This window comes from Bos grunniens, chromosome 6 (genome assembly GCF_055505025.1).
Source record: "Bos grunniens cultivar Pamir isolate PY7600 chromosome 6, Bosgru_T2T1.0, whole genome shotgun sequence".
Taxonomy (NCBI): Eukaryota; Metazoa; Chordata; class Mammalia; order Artiodactyla; family Bovidae; genus Bos; species Bos grunniens.
The window spans coordinates 103,489,348-103,512,085 of NC_141170.1; the positions used below are offsets into that span (position 1 = coordinate 103,489,348).

The 22,738-nt window shown below is 37.6% G+C and overlaps 1 protein-coding gene, 1 long non-coding RNA gene and 1 pseudogene across 21 annotated transcripts in view; 1 reads left to right on the forward strand and 2 right to left on the reverse strand.

Annotated features, from left to right (window-relative positions):
* The window catches only part of LOC147371137 (uncharacterized), a 125,468-nt gene that overhangs the window by 22,156 nt on the left and 80,574 nt on the right, over nt 1-22,738 (reverse strand). For 4 of the 19 annotated variants that reach the window (XR_015165852.1, XR_015165851.1, XR_015165860.1 and 1 more), the window contains 3 exons: nt 22,115-22,208; nt 14,596-14,717; nt 5,718-5,748 (listed from right to left, as the gene is read on the reverse strand). This is a non-coding gene — a long non-coding RNA (uncharacterized LOC147371137). Of the gene's footprint in view, nt 1-5,717; nt 5,749-8,057; nt 8,139-14,595; nt 14,732-22,114; nt 22,209-22,738 lie in introns of all 19 variants that reach the window. The other 15 variants (XR_015165856.1, XR_015165864.1, XR_015165854.1 and 12 more) reach the window with 11 other exon arrangements.
* The window catches only part of ENPEP (glutamyl aminopeptidase), an 81,489-nt gene that overhangs the window by 12,450 nt on the left and 46,301 nt on the right, over nt 1-22,738 (forward strand). Inside the window, exons 2-7 of the mRNA XM_086407053.1 lie at nt 2,517-2,658; nt 5,649-5,780; nt 17,437-17,557; nt 18,861-19,015; nt 19,195-19,308; nt 22,084-22,218. Of these exons, the coding sequence (XP_086263179.1) occupies nt 2,517-2,658; nt 5,649-5,780; nt 17,437-17,557; nt 18,861-19,015; nt 19,195-19,308; nt 22,084-22,218 (799 nt within the window). The remainder of the gene's footprint in view (nt 1-2,516; nt 2,659-5,648; nt 5,781-17,436; nt 17,558-18,860; nt 19,016-19,194; nt 19,309-22,083; nt 22,219-22,738) is intronic.
* On the reverse strand, nt 13,643-14,265 carry LOC147371139 (cytochrome c oxidase assembly factor 6 homolog pseudogene; annotated as a pseudogene). The gene has a single exon (XR_015165850.1). The product of XR_015165850.1 is annotated as a cytochrome c oxidase assembly factor 6 homolog pseudogene (transcript).

The window sequence follows — 22,738 nt, forward strand, 5'->3', positions numbered from 1 at the left end:
TGTTATCATCACAAAAACTAATCAGTAATACTGGGACTTTTTAGATAACTTTCTGTTTTGCAATAATTTTAAACTTAACAGGAAAGTTACAACAATAATACAAGGAATTGTAGGAACACAACCAATGGTTTACTTTTTGTCCTATTTTCTCTTCCCCACAGCCCCACATCTCTGTCTCTCTCTTTAGACTATTTGCAACATTGTCTCTCTTTACCTCTTCACATTCAGTATATATTTTTTAAGTACAGAACATTTTCTAACATAAACCACAGCATTGATATAATTTTTGTGACTTGTTCTGGTTCCTTTTATTGGAGAGTGGTAAGGGGTCACAAAGAGTCGGACACGACTGAGAGACTGAACTGAACTGAAGGGGAACTAGTTGTGCTCACTGCTGCTGCGGCTGCTAAGTCGCTTCAGTCGTGTCCAACTCTGCGAGACCCCATAGACGGAAGCCCACCAGGCTTCCCCGTCCCTGGGATTCTCCAGGCAAGAACAATGGAGTGGGTTGCCATTTCCTTGTCCAGTGCTCACTGCTACACGTGTGTTATTTCTTCTAGTCCTGTTCAGCAGACAAAGATAGGGAATACATGTCTTGTATATTTTTATATCCATTTACATATTTACCAAAGAATCATTGAATTTACACAGATCCTTCAGTTACAGTTCAGTATCAAGGTCTAGTCTCCCTTCTTTTTTAAAACAAATTTATAACTCTCTTCCCCAACAGTGAGAAACCTGCCTTCTGTTATCTTCATTTTTTTTTTTTTTTCATTTGCTCAAGCTCAGAACACAGAAAAGTTTGTTTTTTCATTAATTCATATCACTGCAACAATCCAAATCTACTTACTGGAACTGAATATTGATCTACAGTTATTTTAAGATAGATTTTATATATATTAAATGCACAAATCTAATGGGAACTAATTTAATGAATTTTGAGGAATGGACACATCTTTGTTAATCACACCCCATAATATAGATTTTTTTCAATCATCCCAGAAAGTTGTCCCCGTCAGTCAATAGTATCCCAAAAGACAGCCTTTTTCCAGTTTTATTTTTCACAGATTAGTTTTCTTGGCTAAGTTTTTAACAAGTAATTTTTATATCCAGAGGGTTTTTAAAGGAACTTCAAAAATATTTTAATGTCTTGTAGATGAATGTTGACCTATGACATATTAGTTTTTAGATAAATTATGTATATATTGCATCCTTGAATCCAAATAAAGTGCAGACTTTTACCATGGCCTCTGCTGATCATTTAGTCCCTCCAGTTCCCTGTACTTCAGCTACTCTGGACATCTTTCAGGTCCTCAAGCACAGTAAATTCTTTTCCACTTTAGCAACTACGCACTTGTTGTTCATAAAGAAACATATTTTCCTTAATCTTCACCTATCTGGGGTTTTCTCATCACTTACTGCAAGAGACTGTCCCTGACTATTCTACCTAATATTGCCCACCACTTTTCCTGGGTCATTCTCTGTCACTTCCCTTGTTTTATTTCCTACACAGCTCTTATCACTCTCCTTGTCTATCTATTCTTTGTTATTTCCTCAGTACGTAGAATGATACCTGGTAAATGTGTGTGTGTCTGAATATGAAAGAGTGGGTTCAACAAATATTTACTGGATGAATGAAGGATGTAATAATTTGTTATTCTCTATGAAATACCTCCAATTAGTCCTGGAGAATTCTGAAGCACAAAATATTTTTCTTATACAAATTATTAATGAATATGTCAACATTTCTATTTTACACTTTGTACTCTGCTTAGTCTTCAAGTGAGCAAATGTACAATCTTACTGTACTATAACTGCATATAAAAAGCATATATTCATTGATTTTTTTTTGAGCAATTACTCAAAAAAATAGTCCCACTTTGAAATGATGGAAAGATTATAAAGTAACATTTTAGTTTAATAACGCATATGCCTAGTTAGAGCCATAAAAGAACACTGTCTCTTTCCAAAAAGGGTTTTAAATCTGGACAAAGGTTGCTTCACTGGGAGGTTGTTCAGGGACTGCTTTGCATGGAAATGAAACTAAGGGTTTTGTCCCTGGTGTAACATAAGTAAGAAAGAATGTGCTATTAGGGACAGGATCTGTAGACTCCAGAATATACTCCTCTACTCCATGACAGAACACAGCTGTTCACACTTACAAGGACAGCTACAAGCACGCCTTTGAGTTTGGCTTTGTGTTTATCTACTTGTCACTTGATAGCTGTAGGATGGAAAGGATAGCACATAAATTGGATTGATTTTTGCTCATCACAGATTTTTAGTTATGGGACCAAAATACTTAACTATTCATATAAAATGCCCAAAGCAGTTTCTGAATTTTCATTTGTTAACCTAAAAATTCCAGTAAAGACTTTGACAACTATTTGATAGATTTCTGGATGGACACTTGCTTTAAGAAATGCAAGAGTTGATTACATAGTTGATTGTTTTCTATAAGAATAGAGGCTGTCAGAAGAGGCAACATATATTTTGTTTGTGTGTTTCTTTCCAAGGAGCATAGCAGCCACTGATCATGAACCAACAGATGCCAGGAAATCCTTCCCTTGTTTTGATGAGCCCAACAAAAAGGCAACGTATACAATATCCATTGTCCACTCCAAAGAATATAAGGCGCTTTCGAATATGCCAGTGGAGGTGAGTATTTTAAATTCTTTTAAAATTAATGCAGATAGTTTGTTTATAATATCAGGTAAATTTCCTAATTTGTTATGAGAGAACCTACTGAATTCTAAAATAAATGTGCTCTAATAGCTTATTTAGAGGCTTGAAAATACATTTGGGCAACCTCTTGTCTTTGAGTACTGCTGCTGCTGCTAAGTCACTTCAGTCGTGTCCGACTCTGTGTGACCCCAGAGATGGTAGCCCACCAGGCTCCCCTATCTCTGGGATTCTCCAGACAAGAACACTGGAGTGGGTTGCCATTTCCTTCTCCAGTGCATGAAAGTGAAAAGTGAAGGTGAAGTCGCTCAGTCTCGTCTGACTCCTAGCGACCTCATGGACTGCAGCCTACCAGGCTCCTCCGTCCATGGGATCTTCCAGGCAAGAGTACTGGAGTGGGGTGCCAGTGCCTTCTCCGCTTTGAGTACTAGAAGTCTTTAATTCAAGATTTTACAATCTAGTCAAAATACCATGTTGGGTTTTCTAAGCAAGAATGGATACAGTAGACATATGTCAGCTAGGCTCTGCTTAAATGAAAGAATTGTCTGCTGCTGCTGCTAAGTTGCTTCAGTCATGTCTGACTCTGTGCGATCCCATAGACTGCAGCCCACTAGGCTCCTCTGTCCCTGGGATTCTCCAGGCAAGAATACTGGAGTAGGTTGCCATTTCCTTCTCCAATAAGAATCCCCTAATCATGACAAATTAAAGGCAAATGAATGGAATTAAAGATTTTAAAATACTCAGGGGCCTAGTCATCTTGGTTTCTACAAAAAAAGTGAGTGAAGTCGCTCAGTCCTGTCCGACTCTTCGAGATCCCATGGACTGTAGCCCACCAGGCTTCTACAAAAAAATTATCACTTAAATGTTGCAGTACAGCTACCAACTCCAGGGATCACCATGCCCATAGGTATTCTAGTGAACAAGAAGTACTCATTAAATGTAAAAAAAAAAAAAAACAGGCTACCATAAATTCTGTTTGTATAATTATTAACATGACTCTTCCCTCTGTTCCTGCTCCTCAACCCTATACTGGGTAACACAGTATCATTACCTCAAGGTTAAGGTTAATTATGCCTTATATCTTTGACATGTAAAAGGGTGAAGCTCATCCTTAGATATAATTGTCACCTACCCAATACCAAAATTGGAGAAGGAAATGGCAACCCACTCCAGTATTCTTGCCTGGAGAATCCCAGGGACCGGGGAGTCTGGTGGGCTGCTGTCTATGGGGTCGCACAGAGTCAGATATGACTAAAGCAACTTAGCAGCAGCAGCACCCAATACCAGAAAAGCAGATACCTACCCGATACCAGAAAAGAACGTGGATCTTTCTGATCCACTATCTGAAATATGATCACTGAAATCATCCTCTTTAATTACAAATATTCCTCAAAAAAGCAAACAAAAGCTTTAAGGTTAAAAAGTAAATGTAAGCTTAAAAAGGTTAATGTAAGCTTATCAAATTTTCTTCTAGTGTCAGACTCTTAGGCAACTGGGGGTTTTGACTGGAGAAGAAAGAGGAAAAGATGAACTCAAAGGACACACTGATCCAGACGACTGGGTCAGAGTACAATGCAGTCAGGATTCTTGGCATGGAACAGATAAAGTGAGGGTGGGAGGAGGAAGAAAGCAAACTTTTACCTTTTTGTCTTGCTGAGTACACACTTCTTCACCTTCACCTAGTTCCAGAAACTAGCCCTGGAGGAGGGTGAATAGCCTTAGGGGATCAGAATTGCTACTAGGTTTTTATCATAGAGTAACTGCTGGGGCTTCAACTCTTCTATACAAGCACTGCTGCTGCTGCTGCTAAGTCGCTTCAGTGGTGTCCAACTCTGTGAGATCCCATAGATGGCAGCCCACCAGGCTCCCCTATCCCTGGGATTCTCCAGGCAAGAACACTGGAGTGGGTTGCCATTTCCTTCTCCAATGCATGAAAGTGAAAAGTGAAAGTGAAGTTGCTCAGTCGTGTCCGACTCTTAGCGACCCCATGGACTGCAGCCCACCAGGCTCCTCCGTCCATGGGATTTTCCAGGCAAGAGTACTGGAGTGGGGTGCCATTGCCTTCTCCACTCTACAAGCACATCAAGCTCTAATGCAGCCTCCCTCTCTTAATCCTTGTCTAAAGCTTCCCACTGTAGAGTGACTCACTGGGTGTCTGCAGGGCATGTGGAAGTGTTTACACAATGGGCAGCAGGAATTAGGCAAGTATTCATGGATGAAGTATTAGGACTGGTGATTGGCAGTGAGGAAGGCAAAGTGGCATGGACAGAAAAACAGACTGATGGAGTTGGTAGCTGCAGCAAGTAAAACAATCTTCTCTCTCCATGGTAACCAAGGCAGTGACTTTAGTGACCATACCTTAGGTCTCTGATGGAGACAACCAGAGATGGAAAAGACATCCTGACCTCCTGCTATGCCTGGCACAGCTATTGCCCTCTTGCATGTAGTCATATTAGCAAATACCTGCTTAGTTCTTCCTGTGTGCAAGACCTGTGTGCTGCTGCTGCTGCTAAGTCGCTTCAGTCATGTCCAACTCTGTGCGACCCCATAGATGACAGCCCACCAGGCTCCCTCATCCCTGGGATTCTCCAGGCAAGAACACTGGAGTGAGCACTAGCCTATTCTCCATTAAGGGGTCATAGTGCATGCTCAAATATTATGGTCAGGATTTTGTGTTTAATGCAGAAAGATAAACTCCTGTCTAGTTTATATCACAAAGTTGAATCTCTCCCTAAGAAAACCTCATACAGTATATAGCTCAATCACACTCTCACAGTACTAAAAATAAAATGAATTTTCCTCCAGTCTTTTCAACATCACCATTTAGGGGTAAAATTTCTTTCTACCATTAAGCTCTGACAAGCTTTTTTTTCCTCACTGGAAAGCCAGGTTTAGAGTAACTATTTGTTTGTCTTGTCCATGATTGATCGTTTTATAAATAAAAGATTATCTTTTGCTTTCAATAGAAAGAAGAGTCGGTGGATGATATATGGAGTCGGACAACTTTCCAGAAGTCTGTTCCCATGAGTACTTACCTGGTGTGCTTTGCAGTGCATCAGTTTGACTCTGTAACGAGAATATCAAACAGGGGGATACCTGTGAGTACCATTATATTTTTTAAAATTTACCACCTATGCATTTGTGATTGTCTACTTTTTTTTTTAACAGTCTTTTTTTAACCCCACACTAGAAAAGCCCATTAGTCACTAAGGTCTGTGAGTCTGATGAAACACTGAACAATATAGAAAAATGTAAGCTGAGAGGACCCAGGTGAAAAATAAACAAAATAGCCACAGGAATGAATGACCTTGAATTATTTCAGGAGAAAATTCACTATAAATCCAAAGCTAGTTTCTAAGGATATCAGCACAAAGGTATTAAATATTTGAGCATGCTCAGTTCAGTAAAATGATTGGGTTTCTGTGTTTGGGTGGCGTCCAAGATGGAGGCCAGAGGGAAAGGAGGAAATCAGAGGTAGATGAATATCCTTCAAGTAGCTAAGCACTGAGACGTTTGTGGTGCCATCCCAATATGTAATTCAACATAAGACAGCAGCGAGGTCTCAAAAAGCATCTTCTTAAAAATGTAAGAAAATACAAATAAGCTTTTTTTTAAAAAAATCAATATGATGAACTTAATAATTTTCTCTTGAAAAATTAAGTACTAAATACTTTTACCTAATTATTACCTAATTATTTTTCTCTTTTGGGAGGCCCCCATTCTGCTCATGGCCTAAACTTGCTATCTAATGGTTAGTCTGCCTCTGTGTTATATATTATACATATGAAACATTTTATTCTGTGTAATATAATTTTATAAGGAAGAAACCATCACTCCCACTTTACAATTGAGAAAACTGAAATAATGAGTTTAAGTAATTTGCTCAAAATCACACAACCAGCAAGTGTGGAGACTCAAATTCCAAATTCTTTTCAAACAATGTACTCTGCTGTAAACCTTCTGAAATATGATATCCTGAAAAATACCTTTACCTCTTCACCAGTCACCGGAGGGAAGAGGTACTTCTTCCATCCTATCTATAGAAGACAGGTAGCCAGAGTTTTCCCTCCTGCAAAAACCTGTGGGACTCTTTTCTTCAAAATTGAACAGAACCTTGCAGGAGAACTTAAAGGCATCTAGTGTGAATGTCAATTCAAGGTAAATTCTGCTTCTTTGGCATTTGACTGGCTCCCTACCCATTCACTCTAGATTGAAATCTAGCACTTAACACCCAAGCACAGATGCTCCAGTACAATTTCCCACTACAGAGAGAATTACAAGAAAACCACACCACTTTTATCTACTTAAAAGTAACATCAGTGGGAACCCACACTATTCTCACAGTACTACATTCTTATAGCTAAACAGACAACCTAAGACAAACAACATATGAGGAAAACAAGCAACATAAAAGAGAAAAATCCAAGACAAATAAACAGCCAAGCACAGTGTGAATAAATAGTAATAGTTAGAAACCAAAAAAGCCATAAAGATTAAACATTCTCACACACCCAACCTTTAATTATTACCCTCAGAGATTCAAGAAGATAGGACCACCATAAAATAAAAACAGAAAACTATGAGAAAACAATCAGAAATAGTAGTCAGAGTTTAAGAACATAACTTTCAAAGCATGACATGGCTCTAACCCCCAGGAGCTCGTTGTGAATTCCTTCCAAACCCAGAGCCCAATAGGCCGATAGGTTTAGTTCCTGCCAACTGCTCTGTATTTTTATCCACTCCACGGAGATGCTTATGTTGTTTTAAGCCCCGATATGTCTTGTGGGCTTTCCACTTTTATGTTGCAACTGTCATTTCTGTTTGGTAGGAGCAGTGTTGTTCCTGTTTAGTTGCTAAGTCCCGTCTGACTCTTTCCGACCCCAGGGACTGTAGCCCACCAGGCTCCTCTGTCCATGGGATTCTCCAGGCAAGAATACTGGAGTGGGTTACCACTTCTTCTTCCAGGGGATTTTCCCGACCCAGGGATTGAACCCACGTCCCCTGCATTGGCAGGTGGATTCTTTACTGCTGGGCCACCAGGGAAGTCTGTCAGGAGAAGGAGGGGTATATTAAAGCATTAATATGCTGTATGCTCTAGAACCAAAGTCTCCATATTACTGGTCCCCCTAACAAATGAAGTTGGTTTTTGTGTAATACAACATTTTTAGTAGAAATTTCATAAATCAGAAAACCGTTCTTATCCACTCCACTTCTGACAGTATTATTCTGGTAACATGTATCACCTGTTTTCACAGTCAGGTTACACTGTGCAATCCAAGACTCTGTAATACCCTGACTGAAGTCACCATTCTGGCAAGAACTACTTTACATCAATAAAAACCAAATCGAAGCCTATGTTCTTCGTAATTGCTCACCTGTAATGGCAGATATTAGTACCTGAGCCACTCACTATGTTTAAAATGTCCTTGTTGCTCATGAAGATTAGCGATCCAATCCTAAAAAATTGTTAGGGAAAAAGGTAACCAAGTTTGGAATGTAGTTCAAAAGACTTAACTCTGCATATTTCCTTTTGTCACTGTCAGTTGCATTACACTTTTATTGAGGTATAGTTGGTTTATAATACCATATAAAGTTCAGATGTACAACATAGCAATTCATAATTTTAAAGGTTATACTCTGTGGTTATTATAAAATATTGGCTATATTCCTGGGGTTTGTACAATATTTATTTTATATATAGTTGTTTGTACCATTTAATCCCCTACCTATATTTTGCCCCTCCCTTTTTCTCTCTCCCCACTGGTAACCACTAATTTGTTTTCTATATCTGTGACTCTGTTTCTTTTCTCTTATATTCACGTTTGTTTCATTTTTCAGATTCCACATGTAAGTGATATCAGATAGTATTTGTCTCCCTCTGTCTGACTCATTTCACTAAGCATAATACGCTCCAATCCATCCATGTTGTTGCAAATGTCAAAATTTCTTTCCTTTTCGGCTGAGTAGTATTTCATTGTATATAGATATAGATACAGATACAGATATCGGAGAAGGTGATGGCACCCCACTCCAGTACTCTTGCCTGGCAAATCCCATGGATGGAGGAGCCTGGTAGGCTACCGTCCATGGGGTCACAAAGAGTCGGACACAACTGAGCGACTTCACTTTTACATACACCACACATTCTCCATTCATCTGTTGCTGGCCACTTAGTTTGCTTCCATATCTTGGCTATTGTAAATAAGCTACTATGAAAACTGTGGTGCGTATATATTTTTGAATCAATGCTTTTGTCTTCTTTGACTGCATGCCCAGCAGTGTAATGGCTGGCCATATGGTGACCCTATCTTTAGTTTTTTGAGGAACCTCCACACTGTTTTTCACAGTGGCTGCTCCAACTCACATTCCCACCAACAGTGAACAACGCTTCTCTTTTCTCCATGTTCTCAAAAATATTTGCTATTTGTGGTACATTTTCAGAATGAGTTTGATTATTACAACATTTTTATTTCAATGTTTTTTTTTTTTATTTCTTTCCTGGAAGGACTATTCTAAATTAAGGGCTATCAATCTTCCCTGAAAGAATGCATTTAATTCAGGAAGCCACAGAAGATTGCTAATGATTCTTATTCTTAAATTTACAAAAATAATATGAACAAAGAAGTATATAAGATTCTGTGAAGTTAGATTTTTTAACGTTATTTGTTTGGAAAAAAACTCTACTGCAGTCATGATAATCACCACGCATCAAACTACTCAAATTTTGACTTGAATGAGAAGTGAGCTGCCAGTAAGTGTTCCGTGTAACCTAAGTGATGATGCTGGGCTGTTTCTCAAACAGTACCTCATGACTGCTGAGCTCTGGGACTCAACGATCTGAATACACGTTGAAACTGCAAAGCCATAGCAAAAATATAGTCCTAAGTCACCCAGACTTCAAGCCAAGGTTTTCCATATTTATAATAATTTATCGATGGATAAGGGACAATCTAAAATTTAGGAAGAATTTGTCACATTCCTGTGATAAAACAGGATCACAACCAAAACTTGAAAAGAACCAAAATATCACAATTCCTTTCTACTAAGTATTCCTCCTCCCCAAATTTCTATCTACTGCTGGAAGAATATTTAGAAGGACATGCTTCCCGGGTGGTGCTAGTGGTAAAGAACCCACCTGCCAATGCAGGTGACTAAGAGACATGGCTTAGATCCCTGGGTTGGGAAGATCCCCTGGAGAATGGCATGGCAAGCAACCCACTCCAGTATTCTTGCCTGGAAAATCCCATGGACAGAGGAACCTGGCAGGCTACCGTCCACAGGGTCACAAAGAGCTGGACATGACTGAAGCAAGTTAGCACACATGCAAAGTTATAAAATTAAACACATTGATGGCATCCAATAATACTAACTTAAACATGCATTTACAGAATTAAAAACAATACCAAATTCTTTTCTCTTTCTTATCCTGGCTACATCAGCATTGATAATAAAACTGAGGTTCCCCCACATTTTGTCAGTCTTTATTGAGCACCTACTATGTGCACAAATAGTATGCTAGGTCCTAAAGGGAGTGAACTATGCTAAGACATCTGTGCCTCAATGGACATGTGAAACATAGGTGGTCACCACTGTCCACCATCACCCAACTGCGTTTTAAGGTCTTTGATCACACCATCCCTTTGGTGCCAAAGATCTCACCTTCTAAAACAGAAAACACAGAAACAGGGGGCTCTGCAAGAGTCATGGGCCACATAAAGGAGTGTGTCTATTTGGGACAATTCAGATAAGAGGGAAAAACCTCAAGAGATGAACAGGCGCTAAGTCTGACGGATGATTGGCAGTGGAAAGGCAGGCTGTTGTCAATGGGTAGAGTGACCAAATATCTTATTATTTATAGAATATAAATAATAGAGGTGTTATTAATTATGCTGGGGTAAGAGGTGTAAATAGATAAACAACAGACTTAGAATCCCGGGACATTTCTGGGCAAACTTGGATATTGGGTCACCTCTGTCCAGAGAAGACACTCAGCAGACAAGGACAACAAAAACACGGTCCCAGGCCCAGCGGCCTGCAGGGCTCACGCGTGGCGGTGGGGACCTGGCAGGCACTGGCTGGACTTCTGACTAGGTGGCAGTGGCTAGTAGCATCTGTTCAGTTTGATTCCTCTTTGTTCACATGGTCTTTCCAAGTTCGGTGCCTTTATCTCAGACTCTAAGACACCCTTCCAGAGTCTTGCCCCTTCAACCTTACTACCCCTCTCCTGGGGTGCTCATTTATTGACACACAGCCCTCTGGACTTGCCTCCACTCTCCTTCCGATCTATTGTTAAAGCATAAACTCTGTGGTTTACTTTTTTTCTTGCCTTCTGTTTTTATTGCTAAAGCCTTTTCCAACCAGGCTCTTGCAAATCAAAAGGTTTTGGCTTTCAGATTTATTTGTGTGGGGGTGAAAAGCCTATTCTGGACTTCAAAAACTTAACATTTTATTTTTTCCCTCTTCATTCTCCTAGTATTCCTAATGGTAATGTGGGTACCACAGTGTGGATATCCCACATACAAGGAAGTACGGACAAGGAAAATCACAGGGGATAATCATTCAATGTATTATCTCTGATGATGCTAATGTTCTTGATGGAACACATAAAAACTATTACATGTCAAGTATTGCTTATGCAGTAGCTTATTTAACGCTCATATCAACTATTAGTTACGTACTGTTGTTGTCTCTATTTTGTAACTCGGGAAAGTCAGGCGTCATTCTTAGGAGTAGAGAAAAGAAGCAGTACAATATAGTAAAAAACAAACTTTGTGCTGAAGTTTAGTGGCCGTTTTGTCGTAATTTTTCTTGTGTATACATTTTCCTCATACATACAACTGGAAGTTTACTTTCAAAACTCTTCAAACTCTAAAATTTGAGATAGACGTTTACAATCCTTATCTAAAATCTTTGTGATTAGTTGTATGTTGGAATTCAGAAATTTTCAGATTTGTGAAATTTTCAGAAATATGTACACATATTGAGTATTATTGAGTAACTGCAGTGGGATCTTGGGGCAGCTCCTTATAATCAAATAGTAGTATTTCTACAGCAATACTTTTGTAGTAAAATAAGTTATTTTTTAAAAATTTCTCTCAGTTCAGGTCAGATGATACCACCAAATTAATTTGCTGAGAACATATTAAAAAAAAAACTTTGGATTTTCAAAACTCGTTGGATTCTGTAATCGTGCAAACTGGGCTAATGAAAGCATTGGAGTAAAGATATCATTACTGATGCAAAATACTATACTTATTATTATTATTAATAGTGCCAGATTAATAGGATTGATGTGCATGATAAGTGTCACATTACCTGGAAATTTTTAAGTACTCAGTAAGACTAATAATTAACCATAATGATTACACATAAAAGAAGTAAAAAAAGTAAAAAAAAAATTAAAAAAAAAAAAAAAGAAGTAACGGCAACCAATTAGAATAAATTCTTGTGGACTCAAAGTCCATCTCTCAAATTCCTGTCGTGTCGTGAAGTCGGTCAGTTGTGTCCGACTCTTTGCAACCCCATGGACTGTAGCCCACCAGGCTCCTCCCTCCATGGGATTCTCCAGGCAAGAGTACTGGAGTGGGTTGCCATTTCCTTCTCCAGGGAATCTTCCCAACCCAGGGATTGAACCCAGGCCTCCTGCATTCCAGGCAGACACTTTAACCTCTGAGCCACCAGGGAAGCCCCCTCTAAAAGCCTTCTTGGGTAGGCTTCCCATGTGATAAGAGAAAAGCAACAAGAACAACACTGATAAAACAGATGAAGCACACCTCCCAAAAGAATAATCAACTGCATCCAGGCTTCAGGAAGCATAGATTTTACATCTGATGCTAGCTCAATAGATTCAGTGCTTTGAGTTATGCCTAATAGTATCCAACAGGTCTTCCCTGTAGATCAAATGGTAAAGAATCTGCCTGCAATGCAGGAGATCCAGGTTTGATCCCTGGGTTGGGAAGATCCCTGGAGAAGGAAATGGCAACCCACTCCAGTATTTTTGCCTGGGAAATCCCATGGACAGAGGAGCCTGGTGGGCTACAGTCCATGGGGTTGCAAAGAATCGGACACGACTGAGCGATTAACACTACTACACCAATAGTATCCAATGGTGGTATATCTCAGTAATTTAGTCCACTTAGAGGATTTAGTATCTAAAAACTAAATATATGCATTCAAGTTAGGTAGGTTCTTGAAGACTTACAAACTTCATAGATAGTTATAGTTACTAAGCTAATATAAAACCTTTATATTTAACCTTTAATAAAATCTTTAAATAATAAAGGCATTGTGACTTTTTAGAAGTTAAGAAGAAAGAATATACATGCATATCTCCTTCCTCACCCATGCTATTTCAATATGGCTAGTCACATGCTTAAAAAAAATCCTCTCAGTGAAGCAAGCATGTAAACTTAGAACAATAGTTTATTACAAAGCAATGACAATTCGGGAGTAACTGACTGAACTTTGTCATGACAGAAGTGCTGAGGCTTAGCAGATGGTGGAGGGGAGTTAGCTACTCCTACCAAAGCCTGCAGAAAGGACTCTTTAAAATAAAAATATGTTTGTGATATATAGCAGATAGGACACACAGATATGCTCTGGCTAATACTCTTACAAGGTTAATGTCTTTATATTCTGTGATTGCTTATCTCAGTTGATCAAATTGCTTATCTCAGTTGATCAAAGTTGATCAAATATGACCATATCTCTGTGGTCACAAAAGATGACGCATCAAAATAAAGGTCATCAATCACGGTGATCTGCAGACTGGCAAGACTGTAAAGACAGAACATACTTCTCTGTGATACTGAGTTTCTCAGAAACAAAAGAAGGTGTTACTTTTATTTTTATTGGATTTACATGAACACAACTCTATTAAAGGACACTGCATTCCTGTTGCTGCTGACAAGAGAAATATGGAGAGTAAGGAAAACCTGATTACATTGTCTCAGAAGGCTTCTTTTTTTTTTATAATTACGTTTAATTTTTTCTTAAAATATATATTTACTAAATTAAGCATATTTCATATCATTTTATTTCAATTCTTCATACTTTGAATAATGGAATCTTGTTATTTGATCATTTAAATTAAGAACCATATATATGAAACAGGTTTTGGTGTCTGCCATCTTTCAAACTACTATTGTCCCAGAGTCAAAGTATTTTTGAATGTCCAGAAAAAGTAATTTCAACCTTTCTGAAGTGTTCAGGAACAGCCTAGGACTTTGCAGTCATTTTTGAAGGCTGGAAATCTCCTGCTTCAAATTTTTCTTTGAATTTTAAGTAGTCTCTTCTTTTATCAAAATATTTTATCCACTGTTGGGGACAACTTGATTCAAATGAGCTTCTTAACTTCTTGCACTTAGAAGCATCCTCTGTGTTCTCATCTAAACACTTTCAGTACTCATCGCGGGCTCCCCAACAAGCCTGCCTTTCTTTCATAGATGGGGCTGCCATTCCTAACGGGCTCAAGCTAGTGAATTCGCTGGCCTTGGAATGACCCTTACGGGCTACCGTTCTGTTCCAGGAGGGTCTCAGAAGCCTTCTGATTGAAGACAGTCAATTTACCAGCATGGGCAGTAGGAACATACTGGCAGAAAAACCACAGAGCCTTTCTCCTCCCTACTCCTCCACCTAACGGGGAGACCTGCCTATTATCTCCTCTTCCTCTTTTTCAACCCTCTTTCACTCTCCAAATATTATGGGAACATAAATGTCCAGAGTGTGTAGATGACAGCAGAGTGAGTCAAGAGAAACTACCATTTCTGAAATTTTTTAACAGAAGAGAACAGAAAGTCTGAGGAAGTCCTGACGTACTAATCAGTTCACCGGTGAAGAATTCTGAGAATCTCAGTTTATGACATGGTCATGCTATATGAACATGATGGTTTTGATTTCATAGGGGGCAATTACCTTCGCTTTGTTCAGTGACCACCAACGGGATCCTCGGTTTTACTTAACATTTTGGAAAACGCGTGCCGTTGTTCACAAAGAGAACAGGAGGGCAGTGGCAGTAAGGAAATGTACCACCTCTTCTGGAAAACAAAAACTTAAAAATAAATAAAAATGAAATTTAAAAGAAAGGATGATAAATGAGTGAACTTTGTAGGCTTTGGAGATGAAGATGAATACAACTTTATGCAAATAAAGCAAGCATATTAATCACCCAGTATCTGGGAGAACACTAACCACTGGTAATTTAAGATGATTTTAGAAACTCACCCCTTAAATTATTGGATCTTTCTTATTGTTCACTTCTAAGAAAAGACGGCTAAAGGGGTGAGCCTAAAAGAAGAGCAAAACTAACAATGCATTTGAAATAATAAAAAAGGAAAAGAGTAGGCATAATTTTTCATTTTTCCTTATTAAAGAGTGATGAGGCCCCAGTTCTAGTTAGGTAGACAGGCTTAAACTTACCAGATGACTGCATCTTTTGCTTTATTTGAGGTTTTAGAATCAGGCCTCAAGTTCAACAAATACAGTTCATTTGAATTCCTCACAAACTTTGTTAAAAAAGACTGCTTTCTTAGAGCAGTTTTAGGTTTACAACTAAATGAAGAGGAAGGTACAAAGATTTTATATAACCTCCCCCGCCACCAGCTCCCACACATGCATACCCTTCCTCATTATTAATACGCCTCCTCCAAACACTACATTTGCTACCAAGGATGAAGCTATATCGAACCATCATAATACCCAAAGTCCATAGTTTACCTTACGGGCCATTCTTGGTGTTGTATATTCTATGTATTTGGACAAATGTATAATAACAAATATCCAACATTACTGTATCATGCAGAGTATTTTCACTGCTCTAAAAATTTGTGCTCTACCTATTCATCTCTCCACCCTTCACCCCTCAGCCTGCCCACCACTGATCTCTTTACTGTCTCCATAGCTTTGACTCTTCCAAAATGTCATATAGTTGGAATTATACAGTATGTAGCCCTTTCAGATTGGTTTCTTTCATTTAGAAATATGCATTTAAGGTTCCTCACTGTTTTTCTGTGACGGTTTCATAGTTAGTTTCTTTTTAGCACTGTATAATATTCCATTGTTCACAGTTTATGTGGTACGTGAGAGACATCTTGGGTGCTTCCAAGTTTTGGCAATTATGACTAATGCTGATATAAACATTTTTGTGCAAGGTATGTTTTAACTCCTTTGGGTAAACACAAAGGAGCACAATTGTTGGGCCATATGGTAAAAGTATGTTTAATTTTATAAGAAACTGCCAAAACTGTCTTCCAAAGCAGCTGTACTATTTTGCATTCTCACCAGCAACGTATAGGAGTTCCTATTGTTCCACATCCGCATCAGTATTTGGTGCTGTCGGTGTTTTGAATTTTGGCTTTTTAGTAAGTTTGTAGTGGTATCTCATTGTTATTTTAATTTGCATCTCCTTGATGAATATGATATGAATCAGCTTTTCACATACTTACTTGCCATATGTATGTCTTCCCTGACGAGGTGTCCATTAAGGCCTTTGACCCATTTTTTAAAATCAGGTTGTTTGCTTTCTTCTTGTTGAGCTTTAAGAGTTCTTTGTATATTTTGGATAATAATTAATTATCAGGTGGACCTTTCATAAATATTTCCTGCCGGTCGATGCCTTGTCTTCTCATTCTCTTGACACTGCCTTTCACAGAGCAAAACTTTTAACGAAGCCTAGCTGATCAGTTTTCCTTTCATAGATGATGCCTTTGCTGTTGAAGCTAAGAAATCACCTTCATATCCAACATCATCTATTGATAGACTTTGTATGTTATCTTTAAGAAGTTTTATATCTAGGTGTGCAATCAATTTTAAGTTAATATTTGTGAAGGGCGTAAGGGCTGTGTCCGGATTCACTTTTTTCCATGTGGATATTCAGTTATTCCAGCATCATTTCTTGGAGACTATCTGTGCTCTGATGTATTGCCTTTACTCCTCTGTCAAACTACAGCTGACTATTTTTGTGTGGGTCTATTTCTAGGCTCTCTATTGTGTTGTACTGATCTATTTTTCTATTGTTTTGTTAATACCACGTTGTCTTGATTACTGTAGCATTACAGTAAGTCTTGAAGTCAGATAGTTTTAATTTTTCAATATTGTTTTTCTCCTCCAATATTGTGCTGGCTACTCTGGGTTATACATGCTTAGAACTGGGGACTCAAAAGTCTATCCTAGGTTTGATTTATAAATTATGTCATGGCATAAAATAATATCCTGGGTATTTAGAGATGTAGCTTATCAAGATGCCTCCCTCTCAAGAAAATTTTGAATCACTGTATTTTGGACTCTGGGAGTAGAGCAGTTAAAATATCAAAAGGGTAATTTGGTGGCAAAGAAAAGCATAAATGGAAAACATGTATGTAAGGCCTCTTTAGATAAGAAAAATCATATGCCTTATTTCCTCAAAGACAAATTACACAGAGATACATAGATAGATACATAAATATTAAGATGACAATATATGCTCTAAGTGGAAAAAAAGTAACAATATTTTACAAATATATCATACACTACGCCAACCATTGTGTCTTACGTTATTTACAGTCCTTGATGAAATTACTCAGTGAGTTAGGCAGTATTCTTCTCCTTTACACCCGAGTCTCAGAGATGTGAAGTGATTTGCCCAAGGCCATGCAGAACGTGGATTCAATTAGACTTGTCTGGCTCCAAAGCCCACCTTCTTTCTACTATGTCATGTATCATAGTTTTTGTGTTTTACCAAATGAAGAATTTTCACTGAATTTTTCTGTTTTTTAATAGCTCACTATATATGTCCAGCCAGAGCAAAAGCACACAGCTGAATATGCTGCAAACATAACTAAAAGTGTGTTTGACTATTTTGAAGACTACTTTGCTATGAGTTATTCTCTTCCTAAACTAGGTGAGAACCATTTTTTTTATTTTCTTATTTTTAATATTGCCTTTGTTTTCATCTAAGTTAACTCACTTCCTCCACTTTTAGCATCCTGAGTTAATGGTTATTCGTTAGTCTTTTTATCATATGCCTACACTCTTTGTCTAATATTTACTGGATGCTGAAAGATTCATTCTGGATTCCTCCAAGACTAATGTCTATTCTCTCTTCTTACCTGATAAATGTACAGTATTTTATTTCCAAATAAAGATTAAACTACAGACACTGATAATGGTGGAGCCAGAAAGAACAACCTAGATTTGTTGATTTCAAAATTAGTACCCATCCCAATAGCTTACATTGCCTCTCTGCCATCAGTGAGTTAATAAATAATAGGGATAAATACATAAGTCAGTCTTATGGACTTCCAGTCTCTCCATTATTGTACAAGACTAATTCCAGATTCTCCAGCAGTTAAAATGAACTGGTGCTCCTACTATAAATATTTTTTCTAATATGAAGGATAGGGGAACATGTTTTCTTTTGAAAATAAAAACAGTGCTATAATCAGAAACTCTTTATTAGTAAGTTTGGGCGGTATCAGCAAAGACTGTAAATGTAACACCCATACAGATGACTGTAGGGATGAAATGAAGACAATAACAAAAAAACCAACCACCAACAACTGACTTTCTCTTTTTCTGTTTCTGCCTTTACTTTAATAAATTACCAATGCAAAGCAATTGGAATGCCAAATTCTCTACATGGGAATGGCTATGGTTGTGAAAAACTTTGTGAAAGCTCCTCCCCACTTTCTTTTGATTGCTTCACAACTATCAGAGAAGGAGACAGAAAGAGAAATACTTCACAAAAATCAGCTTAATATCTAATAAAATATTAAGCACATTAATTTAAAAGTCTTTTTCTGTTTATTTCTCTTGTACCACTCTTGATAATCTGGAAAGTGGAATTCTCACCAATTTATTTCTTACAGCATATCCTCCAAAACAGACGCTTGGGAAAAAAGCAAATAAAAATGAAATACAGAAAGAAACAGAAGACATAAAATTATAGAGGACTTGAAAAGAGCATTGCCAATCATATTCTTAAAAAATAAAAGACACTGATTTCTGGAGTCAACAGGAAAAGTTCCATGGAAATTTTGAGCACATTAAAGACTAAAAAGTTTATACAAATAGATGATTGTTTTTCACTCTGAAAAATTATTTTTAGCCTGTTAAAAAACATTCATCTAAAGAACTTAATTTGGTAAGAAATGTTATGAACAAAATGGAAAGAATGTATTTCTCACTGGACTCTTTTTCCATAGATAAAATTGCTATTCCAGATTTCGGCACTGGGGCTATGGAGAACTGGGGACTCATCACTTACAGAGAAACAAACCTGCTGTATGACCCTGATGAATCTGCCTCATCAAACAAACAGAGGGTGGCTGCTGTGATAGCCCATGAGCTTGTGCATCAGGTATAGAATCTTAGCATCAACTAGGGAGAAATAAAGCAGGAAATAAATGCTGAGTATGATGTCTGCTACTTCTGTGTCATTACAAAACTTACATGAACAAATTATTATATTGAAAATTTCTCAGCCTCTGTACCACAGGCATGGGAATTTAACTATCTCTTTATTGCTTATAATTGCAGTGGTTTGGAAATATTGTGACCATGGAATGGTGGGACGACTTGTGGCTAAATGAAGGATTTGCTTCCTTCTTTGAGTACCTGGGAGTAGCCTATGCAGAAAAAGACTGGCAAATGGTGAGCTTGAAACACATAAACTTCAAATCTCTATTATGCTCGTGCCAAGCAGACTGGAGACTTTGGACTATGACAGTGGCCCTGAGTTAGGGACCATGTGCGGTACTGAACTGGGAATTGTACTGGGAGGATGGGGTGGAGCCAGCTGGCTCCCGTGACTATACCATGCTCAGAGCCTACACCCAAGCACTAGAGAGCAACTGAACACCACAAGCCTAGGATGTCATTGGTAGAGTCATTCAAGAACATACGCCAAGGCAGGAAAAAATATCTAGCTTAAACGATGTGAACTGTGTGTTCAAGAAAGTATCTGTAGGTCTAACCCTTTGAAAAACGTCTAAGCCTAATTTTAAAAATGACTTCCCTTACACAGTTTGCTGAAATGATGTGGCGAAGAGATAAGCACATAAACGTAGTAGTTAGACTCAGGCTTAAATCCTGGATGCATCATTTTAAGGTGTGTTACAGGGAATGTGACCTGGAGCAAGTTACATATGCTCTCTGAGTCTGTTCTCTCTTCCATTAAAGAAGAACATTGTTCTCTATTTTGTAGGCTTAAAAGCGCCCCGAAAAATGTACAGGTAATTACTATAATTACCTGTGTGTTATACAGGTACTATTAATTACCTGTGTGTTATACATTAACTGTGTGTCCCCGTGGGGCCTGGAACAGAGCCTTCTATGAACTCTACAGATACTGCTTTCCTGAAAAGCTATATCTGTTTTCAAGTGTATTTAGATGGTGTAAGCATCTCCAGGGGATCTTCCCGACCCAGGAATCAAACCTGGGTCTCCCACATTGCAGGCAGACGCTTTACCATCTGAGCCACCAGGGAAGCGTATGCTTATCAGTTTGTATATATAAAAGTATAAACATGTAGATATGTGAAAGAAGAGTTACACAAGGCTGTCTACTGTGTAGACTACTGCCCTCTCCTGGACAGAATGAGAAGACCGTTTTATGCTTGAAGTCTAAGTTTGCATAACCTGGTTTAAAAACTAAAAAAGTTAATTTGCAACAATTGCTTCCTTAAAATTTAATCTACATCAGGATTTTTCATCTGGAACTATAGGGCCAGATATTTATTTGTAGTGAGGGTGTTCTGTGTATTGTAGGCTATTTAGCAGCATCCCTGGCCTGTATCTACTAGATTCAAGTAACTCTCCATCCCAGTTGTAAAACCAAAATTTCCCCACATATTTTCATATGTCAGCTAGGGGACAAAATTCCCCTAGCTGAAGACCATTCATTTATGTTGAAAAATGCTGATTTTGTAATTTGTTGAAATTAAACTATATAAATTAAAAGTTATTTTCTCCTTTACTTTTTATAAAGTAACCCTCTGTATATCAAGATATAAGAAATTATAACATTTTAATATTGCTATATTATGCATAATATGTAATATTTTAACATTTAATTTTTAATGTTTCAAAAACACCAATTAAATATTAGAAGAATTTAGTACTCAGTTCTTAAATGAAATGTAATCATATGATCCAACTCATTCATTCTTCATCCATTCATTCATTCTTCATTCAATGAACACTATAGAGGACCCAAAACTAAATAAAACACACACACTTCCTGCCCTTATAAACACTCCCAATTTAGGTGGTGGAAGGGATAGATGAACAAAGATGCATTGTAAGAAAGCTTGCTAAGTACCACAACAGCGGAGCCTCATTTCACAGGTGAAAACTCTGATGCCCAGGAAGTAATATAAGTTTGCAATATTACATAGACAATTGGTAACACGACCAAGACTAGAGTCAAATTTACTGACATTGAGAATAAGATTCTTTCTTCTTACCAAAACATTTTAGGGGCACAAAAATCAAAATTTAAATCAAATTACCTTGATTGACAGTCATCATTTGACGATAGTATCCTGCCTATTATAAATGGAATTCACAACCTTGGAAAATGTACACTAATATAGCATCCTCCCTTTTGGAAATATTTTTTGATTAAGTAAGACCAATAAAGCTTTTGATTTTTTATTAGTCGTGGTTTATTAGAGCTAGATTTCAGATTCTAACTAAGAATCAAAATGATAATAGCAGCTAATGTGCTAAGATTTCACTCTGTGCCAGGTACCATGTCAAATGCTTGCATGCATTGTCTCATCAAATCCTCTGCACGTTTCTGAAAAGTAGCTGCCATCATTACTCCTATTTAATGAGTGAGGGAAATTACTTAAGCTTACATGTCGAGAAAAATGAGCTTTGAATCCACAAAGCTTGACTATAGGGCTAGACTTCTCAACCACTCTATTTTGCTGTGAAAACCTAGGGTTGGAATGAGAAGGTAACTATTAGAACTAATGCAAAAGTTAGTATTTTCTTCAACAATGAATCATCCAAATTCCAACGATTAGTTGGCAGAAAAGACCCCTAAAACATCCATTTTTGGCAAATCAATATTCTTCCTTACTTCTCAGACAAATTTGTGAGGTGATACCATCATTCCTGTTGCACAGATATGGAAACAGAGCCTGAAAAGTTTGGCACATGTCTGAAAGTCATAAAGAAATAGCAGAAACAGAATTTATAAATGCTTGTGTCTTCTTGGCCAGCCATATAGGGGCAAAGTCAAAGGAATTATATGTAAGGGAAGGGAATGGAATCAGTGTAGAAAAATCAATGCAAAATATGATTACTTGAACACCTAATGCTTCCTTTAAATAACATGAGTCAATCTGTGTTATATACATATTTTTATATATAAACCAGTATAAAGTGCTATATTTCTTTGGTTCATTGTCATTTCAGCGTGATCAGATGATACTTGATGATGTATTACCTGTGCAAGAGGATGATTCTTTGATGTCTTCACACCCAATAGTAGTCACTGTAGCAACTCCTGATGAAATAACATCTGTTTTTGATGGAATTTCCTATAGTAAGGTGGGGAAAATATGACACTGTTTTGAATGTTTTCCTGTTTTTTCCTTAGCAAATGCCTAAAAATGGTAAGAATGGATAGATTATGTTAATGTGTTTGGGGAAATAGTGTAGAGCTTATACCAGTGCTGAATATTCCACAGTTTGCAATTTTCAGTGGAAATGATCAATGCTGGTCATAGTCACAGAATTCTGAATCAGATTTTTTTTTAAAGTTTCTCTTTTCACTTTTGCTTAAAATGGCTCTCATTCTGATAACTGAACATTTATACTTTAAACGTCCAACTTAAAATTATTTGATTTGATTATTTGAATGACAATAAATCTTTTTCTGTAGTCAATGAGAAATGCCATATACATGGACAGCTTTTCTAGTAGAGTGCTTCCAGTAAGTATTTAAATCCAAGTCCATTTAAGGAATTACTTTCATCTAGTTTCATATAAGATGTAAAGATGAATGACTTTTGTTAGCATGTCATAGATGGGGCATTTTTATCCATTAATATTCCATGAAAGGTGTTGA